The 15,984-nt window shown below is 60.0% G+C and overlaps 1 protein-coding gene across 1 annotated transcript in view; it reads right to left on the bottom strand.

The window, feature by feature from the left end:
• Positions 1 to 15,984, bottom strand: part of GRTP1 (growth hormone regulated TBC protein 1) — a 19,085-nt gene extending 3,101 nt beyond the window's left edge. Inside the window, 8 exon segments of the mRNA XM_070380693.1 lie at positions 1,400 to 1,585; positions 1,654 to 1,829; positions 6,524 to 6,620; positions 7,568 to 7,692; positions 10,210 to 10,368; positions 15,433 to 15,519; positions 15,522 to 15,583; positions 15,829 to 15,984. Coding sequence (XP_070236794.1) covers positions 1,400 to 1,585; positions 1,654 to 1,829; positions 6,524 to 6,620; positions 7,568 to 7,692; positions 10,210 to 10,368; positions 15,433 to 15,519; positions 15,522 to 15,583; positions 15,829 to 15,875 — 939 coding nt within the window. The 5' untranslated portion in view covers positions 15,876 to 15,984.

Below are 15,984 nucleotides of genomic sequence, written 5' to 3'. Positions count from 1 at the left end.
GTCAGCTTTTCATCCACCACCGCTTCCCTTTGCTGCACAGACGCTGTCAAGCCCCACGTGGTCCAGTTTGCTATTTTTGCTTTTCTTGCCTGTGCTGAGTTCTTTGAGTTCTGACCCTGTAACTGCTGACTCTTCTAGCAGCTCTGAAACATACTCGGGGCCTAGGAGAGACTAGACTTGAGAAGCAGAAGCAGGAAGGGACTCAGACTTGTTTCCAGTAAGAGAGAAACTGCCTGACAACAAGGAGAAGGGAAGGACCCTGGGAGCAAGTCTCGGGTGACTCAGGCCGGAGAACAGACTCTTTGGAGGGTTCAGCTGACCTCTTCCCATTACAGTGCTCCTAGCTTCCACGTGGGATCTAGGAGATTCTAGATGTTCTGGGACAGGACTTGAGAGCACTCTGATGCATAAACTGCAGTGTTGCAGAAACACACAAGTTTGTAGAGACCCCCAAGGAAATAAGACCAGGGTCGCGTCCCATCAGCGTGCAGTGAGCGGCCACACCTGCTGTGTGTAAAGACGTGTTTCTTTATGCAGCACTTCTTCTGCCGTGTGGGGAGACGCTCCCCCCGCCTCACTCTCTGCGATCCCCTTGCGTCCACTCAGCTCACAGGGCCCAGAGCACGTCCAGGCCAGAACACCAGCCGCCCCACCATGGACACGCAGCTGTCAGGGATAGGCAGGCCGGCCGCCTGCCCTCAGTGGGCACCCGCTGCACTCGGGAGCCCCCAGCTCCTCCTTGGAAGCGTCGCACTGAGCCCAAGAGCCAGACACCAAAGCCACACGGTCTGAGTGTCCACACCGCAGTCCAGCAGAGGCCAGGCTGTGGGGCCGTGGGCGGCATGTGCCGGGCTGGGCTCCCGTGGGGACGGCGGGCTCCCTTCTTGGAGGCAACCACGCCTGGACCCAGGGCTTCAGCCACACAAGCAGTAAGGCCACCTGAGGGCTGAGGGGCTGGTTCTGAGGAAATCAGGCCCAGGGAGGCTCAGAGGCTGCCAGCCTGGGGGCAGCAGGCACGCCACCACCGTTCCACAGGGCAGCTGAGGGCACGACGGGCCAGGCATCTGGGTCAGTGCCCGCCCCTCCCCCAAGGGCCTGTGGGATGCAGCACCCAGGTCATCAACTCAGGTGAGCTGTGTACACAGCCTGCACCAGGCCTGGAACCCAACGAGAGGGGACAGACAGGTATGACCCCACCAGGGCGGGAGAGAAGGCAACGGGGAGGGCTGAGGAGGGTGGGCCCGGCGTCGACGGGGATGTCAGGGAGGCCCAGGAGAAGCCAAGGAGCAGGCCTGACGGGCTCAGGTGGGTCCCAGGTGGCACCCCCTACAGCCGACAGCGTAGGGGGTGTGGGGTGAGCATGCCGGTCTCCTGGGGACCCAGCGTGGCTGACACCCACCTGCATGAAGCTGTGGCACTCGGTGACGAAGCGGCCCCTGGTGATCTCCTTGAACTTCTCACAGAGGTCAGGGACGCTGGTGGCCTCCAGGATGGAGGCCTGGTGATGCTTGAGGAGGGTCAGTGCCACCCGGAAGATGATCTTGGACCCCTCGCTGAACAGGCAGTCCCAGACACGCAGCACCGTCTGCGGAGGGAGTGGCGGGTCAGCGCACGGCCGTGCCGCCGACCCCAGGCCCAGCTAGGCGCCCTCACCTCCACGGGCAGGACGTCCACGAACAGGCAGATGAACCAGCGTGACGCGACCAGGGTCCACAGCACGCCGTGGCTGTGCATCAGCGCCGCCACCGCTGGCAGCTTCGTCCGCACCAGCTCCCCGAGCACCTCCTGGTCCGTCTTCAGGCCCAGCATCGAGGGGCTGTAGTAATCGGCTGTGGGGGCAAGGGGGCAGGGACGTGGGTCTCACAGGCCCAGCATCGAGGGGCTGTAGTAATCGGCTGTGGGGGCGGCGGGGCAGGGACGCGGGTCTCACAGCCGGATGGCCGCAACCTTGTGCCCCCCGGGCCAGGTGGTGGTGGGGGCCCCTGGGACCCTTTCCAGAGGACCACCCGCCCAGAGCGGGAGCCGGGCCAGCGAGCAGACGGTGAGGCCCCTGCTGGTACCCATCACGCCCGCCGCCGCCCGTCTGTGTTGAAATGGACGTTCTCTTGCCAAGGAACTTTCTGGCTTGTTATCGTGGTAGATCATCATCATGGTGTATTTAACCTAATGCTTGAACTTTGCCATAAGTTCAGCAAGCAATCGGTGTAATAAAGTTTGGCCATTCGCTGTGGCACAGGGACAGACATTCTTGCTAGGTGTTTTTGTTAAAACAGAATCATTATGAACACTGACATGGCAGTCACGTCGCCGGTTTTCAAGGTGTGCGTGCTAAACTGAGCCCAAGGCTGCAGAAGCTGTGGGGTCGTCAACACCTGGGGCCTGGGGCGCCCTCCCCCACAGCCCCACCCCCCGGCCGCAAGGCCAGCCCGCCGCCCCCTCCGCCCCTGACCAGCGGGCGCCCAGTCTGGCCCCGGAGGCGGTGGGGGCAGTCCTGAGTGGCTCAGCGGGGCAGACGAGCGGATTTGCAGAGTGCGAGCTCAGCACATTCTCACTTTCGCTACAGAGGCTTATGGCAGCTCCCAGAAGAGGCAAGGTCACCCCCTAAAGCTGCCACGGGCCTGAGCCGGTCACTGGAGGGTCACTCCTGGCGGTCGGCCAAGAACGCAGACAAACCCCGACAGCCAGCCCCATCTGCGGGTTCCTGTCTGTGCACAGAGACTGAGAAACTTCTCAGGGGCCCCTAGTCCAGCCTCCCCTCCAGGGCCCGAGTCAGGCCTCTCCCAGGGGCCCCCTTTGCACACAGCCTGGAGGTGTCAGCCCGGGGTCGGGGGGATGAGCGCAGCTGCAGGGCTTGGGGGGTGCCCCAAGAGTCACCGCCCCAGGATGAGCCCCGCCGCCCGCCCTGGGCCTCGCTGTCCAGCTGCGGCGGGGGAGCCACCCGCTTCCCGTGTCGCAGAGCAAACAGGCGCGACCAGCTCTTCAGGACGCGGATCATCGTCCATTAAGGGACGGACTCCTCCCCAGCGTGACATCCCAGACGCCCCCACCGTCCCTGACGTTGGGGGTGGGTGCAGCGGGGCTTTTCTGCAGGCTCAGGAGTCGGAGGACAGACAGGCGGCCCTGGAGGAAGAGACTCGGGCATAACTTTTTTGATGTAAGACAAGCCGCTTTAGGTCTAGGTCGTCCTGTGATCTAGGCCTTTGCAGAAAAAAGGTCTCAGTCGATAAGATTTTGTGGTGGTTCAGTCGCACAGTCCTGTCCGACTGTGTGACCCCGTGGACTGCAGCCCACAAGGCTCCTCTGTCCATGGGATTCTCCAGGCAAGAACACTGGAGTGAGCTGCCATTTCCTTCTCCAGGGGATCTTCCTGATCCAGGGATCGAACCTGTGTCTCCTGGGTCTCCTGCACTGGCAAGCGGATTCTTTGCCACTGAGGCACCCAGGAAGCCCAGGTATAGATTTTCAGGGAACAAAAGGCCAACACACACAGCGACAACCAGGCTGGGGTGACAACTGCCCCACAGCAGAGACGACCAATCAGTGCAGACTGCCACCTCTGTTTCCAAGGTAAAGACGAGCCTGAAGCACCGTCTTGAGCTGGTCCCGAGCTCCGACCCCCTGGAGCGCTCGACCAGCAGGTCGCAGGGAAGCCAAGGGCCGGCGGTGCTGACCCCTGCTGCCCATGGGCTGTGGGTCTGGGCCCAGGTCCCTGCCGATCCTCCCGCCTGCAGCCCCAGCAGGACGATGCTTAACGTTAACATGCTTACGTTAACACGACTGTTTGCTGCTGGGGAGTCACAGATCTGGGAGAGGCCCCCGCACTCCCGTGAGGACCCCTCCTCCTGCCTCCAGCCCCAGCAGGACGCTCGGACGCTTAGGTTAACACGACTATTCGCTGCTGGGGAGTCACAGGTCTGGGAGAGGCCCCCGAACTCCCGTGAGGACCTCTCCTCCCGCCCCCAGCCTGGCCTGTCTCTGGGCTCCTCACCCACCGCCAGGCGAGCCCAGTTGCGGGGAAACAGCGTGTCTGTGGGCGGGCGGCTAGGCTTCTGCCGACTCAGGACAAGAGCGGAAACGTGAAGGCCCGTGGGGACTGACAAGTGACAGATCAAACACGGACACCGATGCTGCTCCGGGGGTGGCAGAGCCTGGGGGCCCAGCAAGGCGGCCCGGGACCCCGCAGTCCCCACCTCATTAGAGCCGCGCTCTCCCTGCCTCTGCTTCAACTCGACTGCTCTGAACTGCAGTGTCGTGGGCACTGGGGGGCGGCCTCCGGTGGCCGTGCCCATGCTGCAGACGTCCAGCTTCGTTCGGCGCTGAGACCTGGCCTCCCCGCTCCTGGGAGACCACGGTGGCCTCGCCCCGACTCGGGGACCATGCAGGTCTCTATTTTGTGAACTGCCTGTCAGGCCTACTCTTCACCTTCTTTTCTGTCGACCTGTATCCACCTAGACTTTTGGGAATTCTTCACACGTTAATTCTATGGATCCCTTTTTACTCTGCAGACTGGGTCTTGTGTCAAAATCAGTTTTCAATTTTAATGTAATTAAAATGATTCTGAATTTTGTTCAAGGACTTGTTTCCTACTCTGGAATCATACTGTTCTCTGACTCATTTTGAGTTTCAAAGTTTTGCTTTTTCACACGTCTAGAATCTACCTGGAATTGAAATAAGGGTCTAGTTTTGTTTTCTTCTCTATAGGCAGTCAACTGTCATGGAACGATGTTTTAACAGTCTTTTCCTCAATATAACTCACGTACCGAGTACAACAGATGGACAGACCTGATTATCCCTCGATAACCTAACGACCGTCACAGTACCTACTGCAACTCGAGCACCCTCCCCTCCAGACTTCCCCGGGGGCTAGTGGCAAAGAATCCGCCTGCAGTGCAGGAGACCCTGGTTTGATCCCTGGGTCGGGAAGATCCTCTGGAGAGGGGCATGGCCACCCACGCCAGGACTCTGGCCTGGAGTACAGAGGAGCCTGGTGGGCTACAGTCCATGGGGTCGCAGTCAGACGGGACTGAGGGGCTAAACACCACTTCTCTCCAGCCTTCCTGGCTTGGCCCTGCCAGTGACCCTTCCATGTGATTAGGCCACTATCCATCCTTAATGTAGGAATTAATCCATCCACATGTGGAGTCATATATTTAAAAAAATACTACTCTATAACCATCGCTCGACGCCAGAGACTAACAGCAGTATTATTTCAACGCGATCTGTGTTCGTGTTCTTCCTGAGATCAGTCTGTACGACAGGAAGGCTACACCAGCCTCACAACACGAGTTGACGAGTTCATCTGTTTCTGTTTTCAGCAAGATTTACTTTTTAAAAATCGGGAATTATCTGTTCGAGTTTTACTGAGATGTTTTTCTCTGCATTTGGCCTTTCAGATGTCCTCTTTCCAGCTCTGCTGGCCTGTATTCTCAAACCATCCATTCGTCTCGTCACTGTGCTCAGGCTCTCTTGTGGTTCCTGGGAGTCCCTGCAGGTTCCAGTCCCGGCGCCCTTTCCACTTCTGGATTCCTCACCCCTTCTTCCTTTATCAGTCTTGTCAGACGTCTGTGCATTTCAACAGTTTTCCCAAAGAACCAGCTTCCGTCTCAGCTCGTCTTTCTGTCATTCTCCGTCACTAACTTCCACCCTTCCGTGTGTGCTGGCACACCTGTATGCCCGCAAAAGCAGAGCAAGAAGCTGGACACCCACACACCACCCTGCTGAGCACGGGCAGCGAGCACGCGAGGGACGGGGACCCTTGAGAAGAGCGGCCATGGCTCACCCTCCGTCAGCGCTGCAGTCAGAACTTCTGAGACGAGGATGTATCTGTGCAGCTTTGGCGTAATGAAGACAGAAGCAGCTAAGTGCAGGATGAGCACGTGCCGAAATGACCTAGCTCGTGCACCCAGAGGCCCGGGGACTCACATAGCCCTGCCCACCCCCAGCCCAGTGAGACGGTGACCCCCCCCCAGTCCTGCCTGCTCATCTGGAGGTTTCCTTTTGTCTTTGAAGCAAGACCCATTTTGCTGTGTTGACTGAATCTAATGACTACTGGAAACGACTCGTTCTGACTTTAAGTCTGTGATGAACTAGGTGGGGGCACCTGGAGCCTTGCTTCTGTTTCTTGAGGTCAGCCCTTCCCAGCCCCAACCTGCTTCTCTCGGTTGCTATCGCTGCCAGGCTTTTAGGCTTCATTCCCTGAAGTTCCCCAAATCCCCAGACGACGCCTGGAAGTGGTCACGGCGGGAACCCCCATCGTCATTCGGTCTCTGACATAACTGAGCAAACGGCTCAGCGGCGTCCAGGCTGAGACAGCGCTGCCCCTGGGGGGCGGTGGTGGGGGGAGAGGTCGCCGCTCTGCTGGGCCCCCACATCCTGTGAGTGTCTCACCTCAACTCAACTGCAGGAAGACTGTCAACCTCAGCTCTCAAACGACGCCTTATGTTTCGTCACGCCCCGACTTGTCAGCAGGATCGTTACGGCAACACCAGAAAGCAAGTCACTCTTACCGCAGGACTCCACGCACCTGGGAGTATTCTGCCCACCAGGGCGTCCAACAGCCAGAAGGCTTCTTCTTCACTCTTAGTCACCAGGATCAGATACCCCGCGATGAAGTTCATCCCCTGGAATCAGACAAATGTCACCAGGATGAGACACCGCGCGACGACGCTCATCCCCTGAAATCAGAGGAGGCCCGCGCAGACACCGGCTCCACCCCCAGACCCTGTAGCCGTGCAGCCGCCGCCCGCTAACTCCCCGTCTTCCTTGTCCTTCCTAGAACGCGCGTGATTCTGGAATGACTGTCCAGGGCAGCGTCGGCCTCGCCGGCTCTGCCATTGACAGACACGTGCAGTCAGGCTTGACTCTTAGATTCTGCCGTAGAACCGGGCAGGGCACGTCCTCGTGAAACTCTCACCAGGAGAAACCACACGGGCTGCTCGGGCACCGCCTCCCACGGCTCTGAATACCCAGCCGTCCTCTCAGGAGCCCTGGCCTCTGGCTCGGGGGCCTGGAGTGTGGGGACCCCATCCCAAGCCCCGCCCTCCTGCCCACACACCCCCAGACACCACAGCCCCCAGAGTGCACGGCAGCCTGAGGATCGGCTCCCAACCCAGCTCTGCTCACGGTCTGGGCTGTGGACACGTGTCCCTGCGATGCTGCAGAAAGAGCACCTCCGGGGGCACGAGAGGCGATCCCCACCACCTGACGCGCCGCCCCACTGCCCAGAGGCCCAGCTTCCGGAGGAGGCCCTGCATTCCGGCCCGGCCCACCGCACGCACTCACCCACATGTGCATACACACACACACACACGTGCACACACACACACACACGTACACACATGGACACGCGCACACCATCAGCTCCGAGGCGACAGGGTGCTGGTCACCCGCGTCCTGTAAACACAGCCTGTGTACATGTCCACAGCTGCTCCCTCCCGCCCCCACCGAGAGGCCCAGCCCGGGTTGTGGGGGATGTGGGAGCCCTGGCTGGGCGAGGCCCCGGGGTCCGTGCGGGACGTGGGAGCCCCGGCTGGGCGAGGCCCGGGGTCTGTGGGGGCCCGGGGTTTACCTGGCAGTAGCCCACGCTGTGGTTGTGGTGCCCGTAGGCCAGCAGCACGTTGTACAGGGGCCCCTGCAGGCAGGGCTCCGCGTCCTTCCGGAACCGCACGTTGTCGGGGAAGGTCCTGTTCATGTCTGCGGGGACCCACAGAGCACTCAGGGCGCAAGCAGAGGCCGCCCTGGGCCCCCAGCAGCCTCCACCGTCGACTGGACTCAGGAGCAGAGGCGGCTCCGGGCCCCAAGCAGCCCGGCCAGGGCCCCCGTTGCCCTGCAGCCCTTACTCTCCAATCAGCATCAACATCAGCTCCTCTGACGAGGCCAGGCTGCTGGGTCCCCAGCGTCTCCTCTGGTCCCCACGCCCTGAAGTGTGGGTGAAGCGTGAGCACTTTACGTAAAGCTTTGGAAATTCCCCCCAATTCTTATGACTGAAAACAGAAGCAGGCAGGACACCTGAGAGCCCCGTTTAGAGACAAAGAGACAAAACGGAAAACTACCCGAAGGCTCTAGCGCTAAAGAACCAGCTGCAGCGCAGGAGACCTGAGAGACGCGGGGCGATCCTGGGTCCGGAAGGTCCCCTGGGGGGGGCTCTTGCCTGGAGAATCCCATGGACAGAGGGGCCTGGTGGGCTACAGTCCATGGGGTCGCAAAGAGTCGGACACGACTGAAGTGACTTGGCACAGCACAGATAAGCCCATCACCACCAACTTCTGTCTGCAGGAGGGTGCCTGGCGGCCTCTCCCACCTCCGCCACCCCCTCCCTGCCCCCAGTACATTCCTGTGAGCCCGCGTCCAGGGCAGAGTGGGGTGGCTGATGGACACCCTCTGACCCCGCCTGGGGCAGAGCGGCGGTGTCGGCGAAGGGACACTCGTGGACACCGTTGATAACGCAAGGCCTCTCGGCGGCCGCGGGGATTCTGCTCCCAAGCTCGGGCCCCCAGCCCTGCACCTGCCCACAAAGACCAGATCTGAGCCAAGCAGCAAACTGGGTGCCTCCAAGCTTGGAATTTCCAATCATATGTTTTTTAAAAAAAGATTTCTTTTCCCTGGAAATCTGAACATTCCCCAAACTGGCACCTATCAGGGGGAAATGAGTTTTTCACTAATTCAGAGTAGACTGACCAACTGTGCTCACGCCTGTGTAATGATCTTTATGATGAGACGCTTTAGCAGATGTTGAAATCTTTCTCCCCGCCCCCTGCATGGGAAGCAGATGTGATGGACGTCCCGTCTGGGCTCAGGTGCGCGATGCGCCTGCTCTACTGGCCCTGCACCATGGCTGAGGCAGGCTCCCTGACCGCAGACCAGAGCGGCCGCGTGACCCAGCGACTCCACCTCGGGTCTGTCCCCAAAGCACTGAACGCGGGTCTTGGAGAATTACTTGACACCCTGTTCAGGCAGAATTCACTGTAGCCAGGGGGTGGAAACGGCCCGGGTGTCCATGGACAGAAGACGGACACGCCCAGGCTCTGGTTCAGCCTCAGGAAGGGCGGAAGCTCTGACGCGCACACAACCCGGCTGGGCCTCTCGGACACTGTGCTCCGTGAAATCAACCAGACACAGAAGGACAGACACAGCCTGATTCCACCCACGTGAAGTCCAGGAGAGTCAGAGACAGGGAGCAGACGATGGAGCCAGGGCTGGGGGCTTAGTGTGTAACAGGAACAGAGGCTCCCCTTGGAAAAATAAAATGGTGAACTGCACGTTGTGTATGTTTCACCGTAATTAAAAATAAAAGTATCCAAAAACTCTGCACCAAGTAGAGCCTTTAAAATTCATTTTCCAGACAAACACCCACCCATCACTTGTGGTCTCTCCCTGCCCACGTGAGCACTGCTGGGCCTGCGGAGGGAACCCACGTTCCCTGCAGGTCTGACAGCGTCTGTCCCAAGCCCTCCGGCCAGGGTTTTCTGGGGGGTCAGGGTGTGGCCGGCAGGCTCAGCGGCGGTGCTGGGATCCGAGACCCCCGCTCCTTACGCTGGGGACACGCCGCTTCCTTGCTGTCCCCAGTCAATCCAACCTCCCAGACGTGTACAGTGACCAACTGTTCAATGAAGTCCTTTGTGTTTAGTTCTGTCGTTCTCAGAAGCCGGCAAAATCGGACAAGCAGGTGTCTCTCCTAAAGATCTACTTGTTCAACTTAGGTTAACCGTTTTTCTGAGGACTCTGCACTTGTGAGAGCCTGTGGCCAGCAAGGAAGCTGGGGTCACGAGACGGCGGCCAGGGCGTGAGCGCCTCTGGACACTCGGCATCGGCACAAAGAGCGGACGCAGCGCGCAGCTTCCTGCAGCCGCGTCTCGAGTCCTCAGGGCCGCCCAGCCCGCGTCTGTTCTGACGGCTGGCTCTGCATCGGCCTCCTCACACCCCTGGAGCATCTTTGCAGAAGAAACCCACCCTTTCTACCACTTTCCTTAACACCTAGCTGCCCACCCGAGGATTTTCTGAACCAATTCTGACCACTGTCCTCCCGTCAAATAAGTCCCCGTTTTGCTTGTCCTTTGAGAAAATGGGAATCAGGGGTGCGCCTTTGACAGTGCAGGTCTCATCCCCATCACGACCGGGAGTCGGGGTGCAGACACACGTCCCCTGGGGGAGGCGCCCCCACCCCAGGGCCGCCCCACCCCGGGGGCCTCCCCAACCCGGGGGCCATGTCACCTGTCCGGATGGCCTCCTCCAGGCTGGTGCTCCGCTCCCCCTGCAGGAGGCGCTGGTAGTAGCCAGGGTTCCGGTCCATCCGGGCCTGGGCTCCGCTCACCCCCATCCAGACACGGGCCCGGTGCTCCAGCGGGACGCCCTTGCGGATGTAGCGCTTCACTGAGATAGGGAAAGGGCAGTTTCAGACGGGCCCCCCTCCAAGAGTTTCCATGGACAGCTCTCACAAATCAGTAAGTCAGACACGGAAGAGGCAATACAGGCATGTTCCAACAACAGGTACAGGCCCTCCCTACAGAAGTCCGCTCTCCCCTCCTGCTGAGCGGTCGGGGGGGCCGCAGCAGCCCAACCTCCACCTCAGCAGCAGTGCGGGGACGCAGGCCACCTCCCGTCCCCCCACCCGGCCCGCCCCGCAGCCTGGGAGGACGCCACGGCGCTGAACGCAGGTCGGCACTGGCTCAGGCACCAGCTGTACCGAACAGAAAAAAATTACAGGACGATGTCCTAGGTTACAAGCGAAAAAGGCGCTGCTGCTGGAATCTTATAACTTAAGCTGACAGCCACCAGTCCACGAGCTCCCGAGAGCGCGTCCCGGAGGCCAGGTCGCGTGCACCCGCCGCTCTAGGGAGGGCGCGCGGGATGGGCGTTTGCAGAGGCTGGGGGATGACGAGGAAGGCCAGAGGAAGGGAAGGACAGACGTGAACACCACCCGCCAGAGGCAGAGAAAGCCAAGAACCCTCTGCAACTCGGAGGCACCCGTGCAGCAGGAGGATCGCGCGTGGCCAGAATGTCTCGGCCAGCGTGACGTGGTCACCCCGCTACTGGACGTGATATTTTAGTCTATCAAACACAGCAATCATTCAGCTGGACCGTCCCTCCAACCTCCTACCATTCACACACCATCTCAGGGCTCGGCATACCCAGGGGTGCCCTGAATTAATCCTCTCTCAACCGCAAGGGGAGGGTCAGTCCTAGCTTTGGGCAGGGACCGCTCCCACTGAGATGGAGAAGGAAAAGATGTACAGACATTCATGGTAACTCCACAGACAGACGGCAAAGAGTGGAAACAAAAACAATGAGATGGTATCGCTTATGACAGCACCACAAACGCTGCCCGCAGCAGAACCACCAGGCGTCGCTCTGAGAGAACACCTGCGAGAAGCCAAAGAACCAGAAGGGAGAGCGAGGCCAGCGCACCTTCAGGACCCCTCTGCAGCCCTGCGGCCTCTCCCAGTCCCTGCTCCCCCAGCCGAGGCCTTCACCCACGTCCAGGCCTGCAGGTCAGCGCCCAGGACCACACAGGAGGGGACGCTGAAGGCGACCGGCTGTTCTAAACCTTGCACATGGTGGGGATTACCTGACTGTGCGTCTGTCCACACTCACAGGGCTGCACACCAGGTAGAGTGAACTTCATTTGCAAAGTTTAAAAAAATTAATATAAAGTATAAAAAGTGTGGAGAAGGAAATGGCACCCCACTCCAGTGTTCTTGCCTGGAGAACCCCAGGGACGGGGGAGCCTGGTGGGCTGCGGTCCATGGGGCTGCGAAGAGTCTAGAAAAAGAAGTGCGAGCTGGTTAAACCCCCCACTCTGGCGTCGGACGTGGCTAGGCAGACCACACCTCGATCATGCCTCGGTTTCCTTCCAAAATGGAAGGAAAATGGAAAATTTCCTGCAAAATGGAAACAAAGCCCAGGGCCTGGAATACAGTCAGGGCTCCAGACTCCCGGGAGGTTGTAAGAACAGCAACCACGTCCAGAAGTTTCAGAGGATCAGGGCTTCTGCTACTTTCACTGCCTGTTATCTGACTTTACTCAGTTTCTCTGGAAGAGAAAGAAAATGGTCCTCCCACCCTCAGAGCAAGGGCAGGACTGATGCACTCCTCATTCCGACATTTGGAGGAGTGTAAACCATGCCGCAGAAACAGGTGGGAAATTTTTTTAAAGAGAAGCTCGACCCCACAGAATTAACTCCCAGCTGTCTGCCCCAGGATTTAAGCAGGTTCTCAGGGCTTTTTTTATATTTGTCTTTAAACATGTCTTGCAATTTCATTCTCATTCAGATGGTGCTAACCCCCTCGCCCACGGGGCAGGAGAGGAAGCAAACCGGAAGAGCTCCTCCCGTCACGTCCCTCCAGGCAGGATGGACAGGGGCCCAGAGGCAGCCCGCGGGCGCGGCCGGCCAGGTCGAGTGTCGAGAGTGAAGGATGGACAGGGGCCGAGAGGCAGCCCCCGGGTGCGGCCAGCCAGGTCGGGTGCCGAGAGTGAGCGAGCGAGCGCAGCTCCTGGTGGACCTGCTCACTGACAAAAAGAAAACACGGACCCACAGCTAGCACCCTCAAGCAGGCTGAGCTTCAACACTCGTCTGCAGACGTGGACACAAGTCCTCTCAGAAGAGCACACGCACAGCAGAGCCCGAAGGCCCGACACGGCTGAGGAGCCGGGGCGAAGTCGGCCCTCCAGGTGCGTCGCCGGGGTCACGGTCGGGGCCCCAGACGGAGCTCCCACTGCCCGCCCGGGGCCCACGGCCCTCACGGCCTCCCTCCCACGGGACGTCACACAGCCGTGGACGCTCCGGCCAGCCCAGAGCATCTGGCAGGAAGAAACTGTATTCCCGCTTCCTGACTAACAAATCCACTCCTGGCTACGCCTGACCACTCCCCTGGCGTGTCACGGGTGCCGCGGAGCCCAGGCCGCCACGCCCGGAAGCCGCACCAGCTCAGCGGCAACACTCCGGACCGCAGGACTGGGTGAGCCCACAGGCGCCTCGCCAGACTTCCCGAAAGAACACCAGCCCACTACGCCCTCCAGCTCACCTGGCGGCGAACCCCACCCCCAGGCCAAGGCTCACCAGGAATCAAGCATATTTGCTCCTAAACCTGTTACACCATAAGGACAAAGTTTAACAAACATTACATAAATTTAAAAACGTAAAACAAAGAAAGAAACAATGGCAGTTTCAATAAAACCAAATTAAATTTTCAGAAAGAGTCGATATGTGCTCCAAAAAGGCAAGTGAAGTGAAAGTCACTCAGTCCCGTCCAACTCTTTGCGACCCCATGACCTATACAGTCTATGGAATTCTCCAGGCCAGAACACTGGAGTGGGTAGCCCTTCCCTTCTCCAGAGGACCTTTCCAACCCAGGGATCAAACCCAGGTCTCCAGCATTGCAGGTGGATTCTTTACCAGCTGAGCCACAGAGGGGCCCTGGGCAAAAGCAGAGACAAAACAGAACCGTCACATTAGGCGACCGCAGACGTCCAAGGGGAGAGCTGAAGTCCGGGAGGCTCTGCACTGAGACGGCTTCCACTCCCAGCCCGCCGGGAGAGCAACGCTGGAAAACAGACGCAGCGTTCAGCAGTCTCCACAGAGGTCAGGCATGGACGTGAGAGCTGGGCCAATAAGGAAGGCTGGACGCCAAAACTGATGCTTCTGAACTGTGGTGTTGGAGAAGACTCTTGAGAGTCCCCTGGACTGCAAGGAGATCCAACCAGTCCATCCTAAAGGAAATATTAGTCCTGAATATTCATTGGAAGGGCTGATGCTGAAGCTCCAATACTTTGGCCACCTGATGCAAAGAGCTGACTCACTGGAAAAGACCCTGATGCTCGGAAAGATTGAAGGCGGGAGAAGGGGACGAGATGGTTGGATGGCATCACCGACTCAAGGGACGTGAGTTTGAGTCAACTCCGGGAGTTGGTGATGCACAGGGAAGCCTGGCGTGCTGCAGTCCATGGGGTTGCAAAGAGTCGGATGCGACTTGGCGACTGAGCAGCAACGGTTTCTGCAGGAAAGACACAGAACTAGAGTGCCGTCACTGTACAGAGAAAAGACGGCAAGACACAAGTGACACAATCGAAGTGGAGAGCACGTCCACGCGTGCGTCACACGCAAAGGGCCGCGAGCGCCTGCACGTCTTGCAGTTACTTTCTGCGGCATTAACCGGCCTCTGGGTCCCTGTTGGACAGGAGGCCTCCTCCTGCATGAAAGCAAATGGTGCACCCTGTTCCTGGGGGGACGGGGGACAGTCACCAGCCACCCCCGGGGCCTGGGCAGCTGAGAAACTCAGGTCACTTCACACCTTCGGGTGTGACCAAGATGTTCTCCCACATGCAAAAGTTGTCTGTCTTTGTATTTTTACGTAGTTGTACATAACTAAAAAACAAATCAAAACAAAAAATGAAGCCAAAGTCGGCTGGAAGCACGTTAACGCCCAGCAGCAAGGGGGGCTTGGCTCTCGATACAACTAATGACACCTGCCTTTCAACGACGGATGGCTCTTTACAGATAAAGCTTGATCTGACCCCCTCCCCCCCACGCTTGCTTAAAAACCGACTTCTTTCCCCTGGCCATGCCCCGTGTGCCCACTGTGAGCTGGCGCGGGCCCTGCTCCACCTCTGGCCCTCCTCTCCTCACCCCAATGCTCTGGTCACACAGCTCAGCCCCCTGCGGCTGGGACCCCTATCCTCACCCCTTCATTGTCATTAACGCCCTGTGTCAGGAGGCCCCCGGAGGCACACTCCTGCCCACTCCTCACCTCCTGCGGCCAGGTCTGGCCTCTGTATCCTCAGCTAGGGAACAGGCAGGCAAGTATTTCATTCATTCATTCAACGAACAGCTAAGGGACCATCCAGCCAACCCAGCCGGCACAGAGGGATCTTTGACCCCAGGGCGGAAGACTAAGGACAAAATAAGTAAGACCCACACGTGGAGGACCAGAGAGAGGCAAGGAGAGGGCAGGAAGTGTGGAGCTGCGGGGTGAGACTGGAAGGCTTCCCGGAGGAGGCGCTCCAATCCAGACCTGAAGGAGGCCCCGGGGCACAGCCTGGGGCGGGGAGGAAGCAGGGGAGGAGCCGAGGGTTCCACGAAGCACCCCCCCTCACCCCGCTTTCTCTCTGAAGGGGGCAGGGAGCGCTCCGCACAGAAGTCGGCGGGAGCACTACCTTGGCCGCTCGCTCTGAGGAGCAGGAAACCCGGCTTCTTCTGGAAAGAGGGCCACGGGCGCCAAGCGTCTCAAAGGGCGAGCAGGCCCCACATTCAGGCGAGCAAAGGGGGCCTCGCACCTGGACCGCGCAGCGCCCTCACCTGTGCGTCTGCGCGGGGCACGGCTGGGATGGGGGCAGCGCCCCTGGCCTCGAAGGAACCCCAAGTCCTGAGCTCCCCCGAGCGCATGGCACCGAGGACCGGATGACTTGTTGCGTGCCCGCTGGGTCAGGCGCCGAACTCACCGGTCATGCTCCTCTGGACACCACCGCCGCCCTTTAGAAGTTTGGACCATTTGATGGCTCTCCTGGTGAGGATCACCAGGTAGGTGGAAAAAATTCTTCGTAAGCTGCATAATCAAAGTCCTCAGGCCTTTCAAACCCATACGGATCGATCCTACCGCACAAAAAGGCCCAGAGTAAAGTTCCGCGCGCACGTGGACGTGGGACCCTCGGCACCCAGCCGCCCGATCCCTGCGCGGGGCGCGCGGGCTCCCTGCCCCCCACCCGGCCCCGCAGCAGAGGCGGCGGGCCGAGCGCGGGCGCGCACGCAGCGCAGGGGCCGCCCAGGGGCGCGCAGGCGCCCGCACCGCCGCCCGCGCCCGCGCCCGAGCCAGGGGCGCACGGACCCCGCGCGCCTACCTGGGGACACGGTCCCGCGCCGCCTGCGCGCGCCCCGCGGCCTCCATGCCGAGATGGGCGGGAGGCGGCGCCCGGGCCGCGGGGCTGGGGGTGCCAAGTTCACCTCCCAGGACTCGGGGCGCCTCGCGTCCTTCCGCCGGGCCGCGGGCGCCGGGA

This window comes from Bos mutus, chromosome 12 (genome assembly GCF_027580195.1).
Source record: "Bos mutus isolate GX-2022 chromosome 12, NWIPB_WYAK_1.1, whole genome shotgun sequence".
In the NCBI taxonomy this organism is placed as follows: Eukaryota; Metazoa; Chordata; class Mammalia; order Artiodactyla; family Bovidae; genus Bos; species Bos mutus.
The sequence above is the reverse complement of the archived record's forward strand: the minus strand, read 5'-3'. Positions and strand labels throughout refer to the sequence as shown.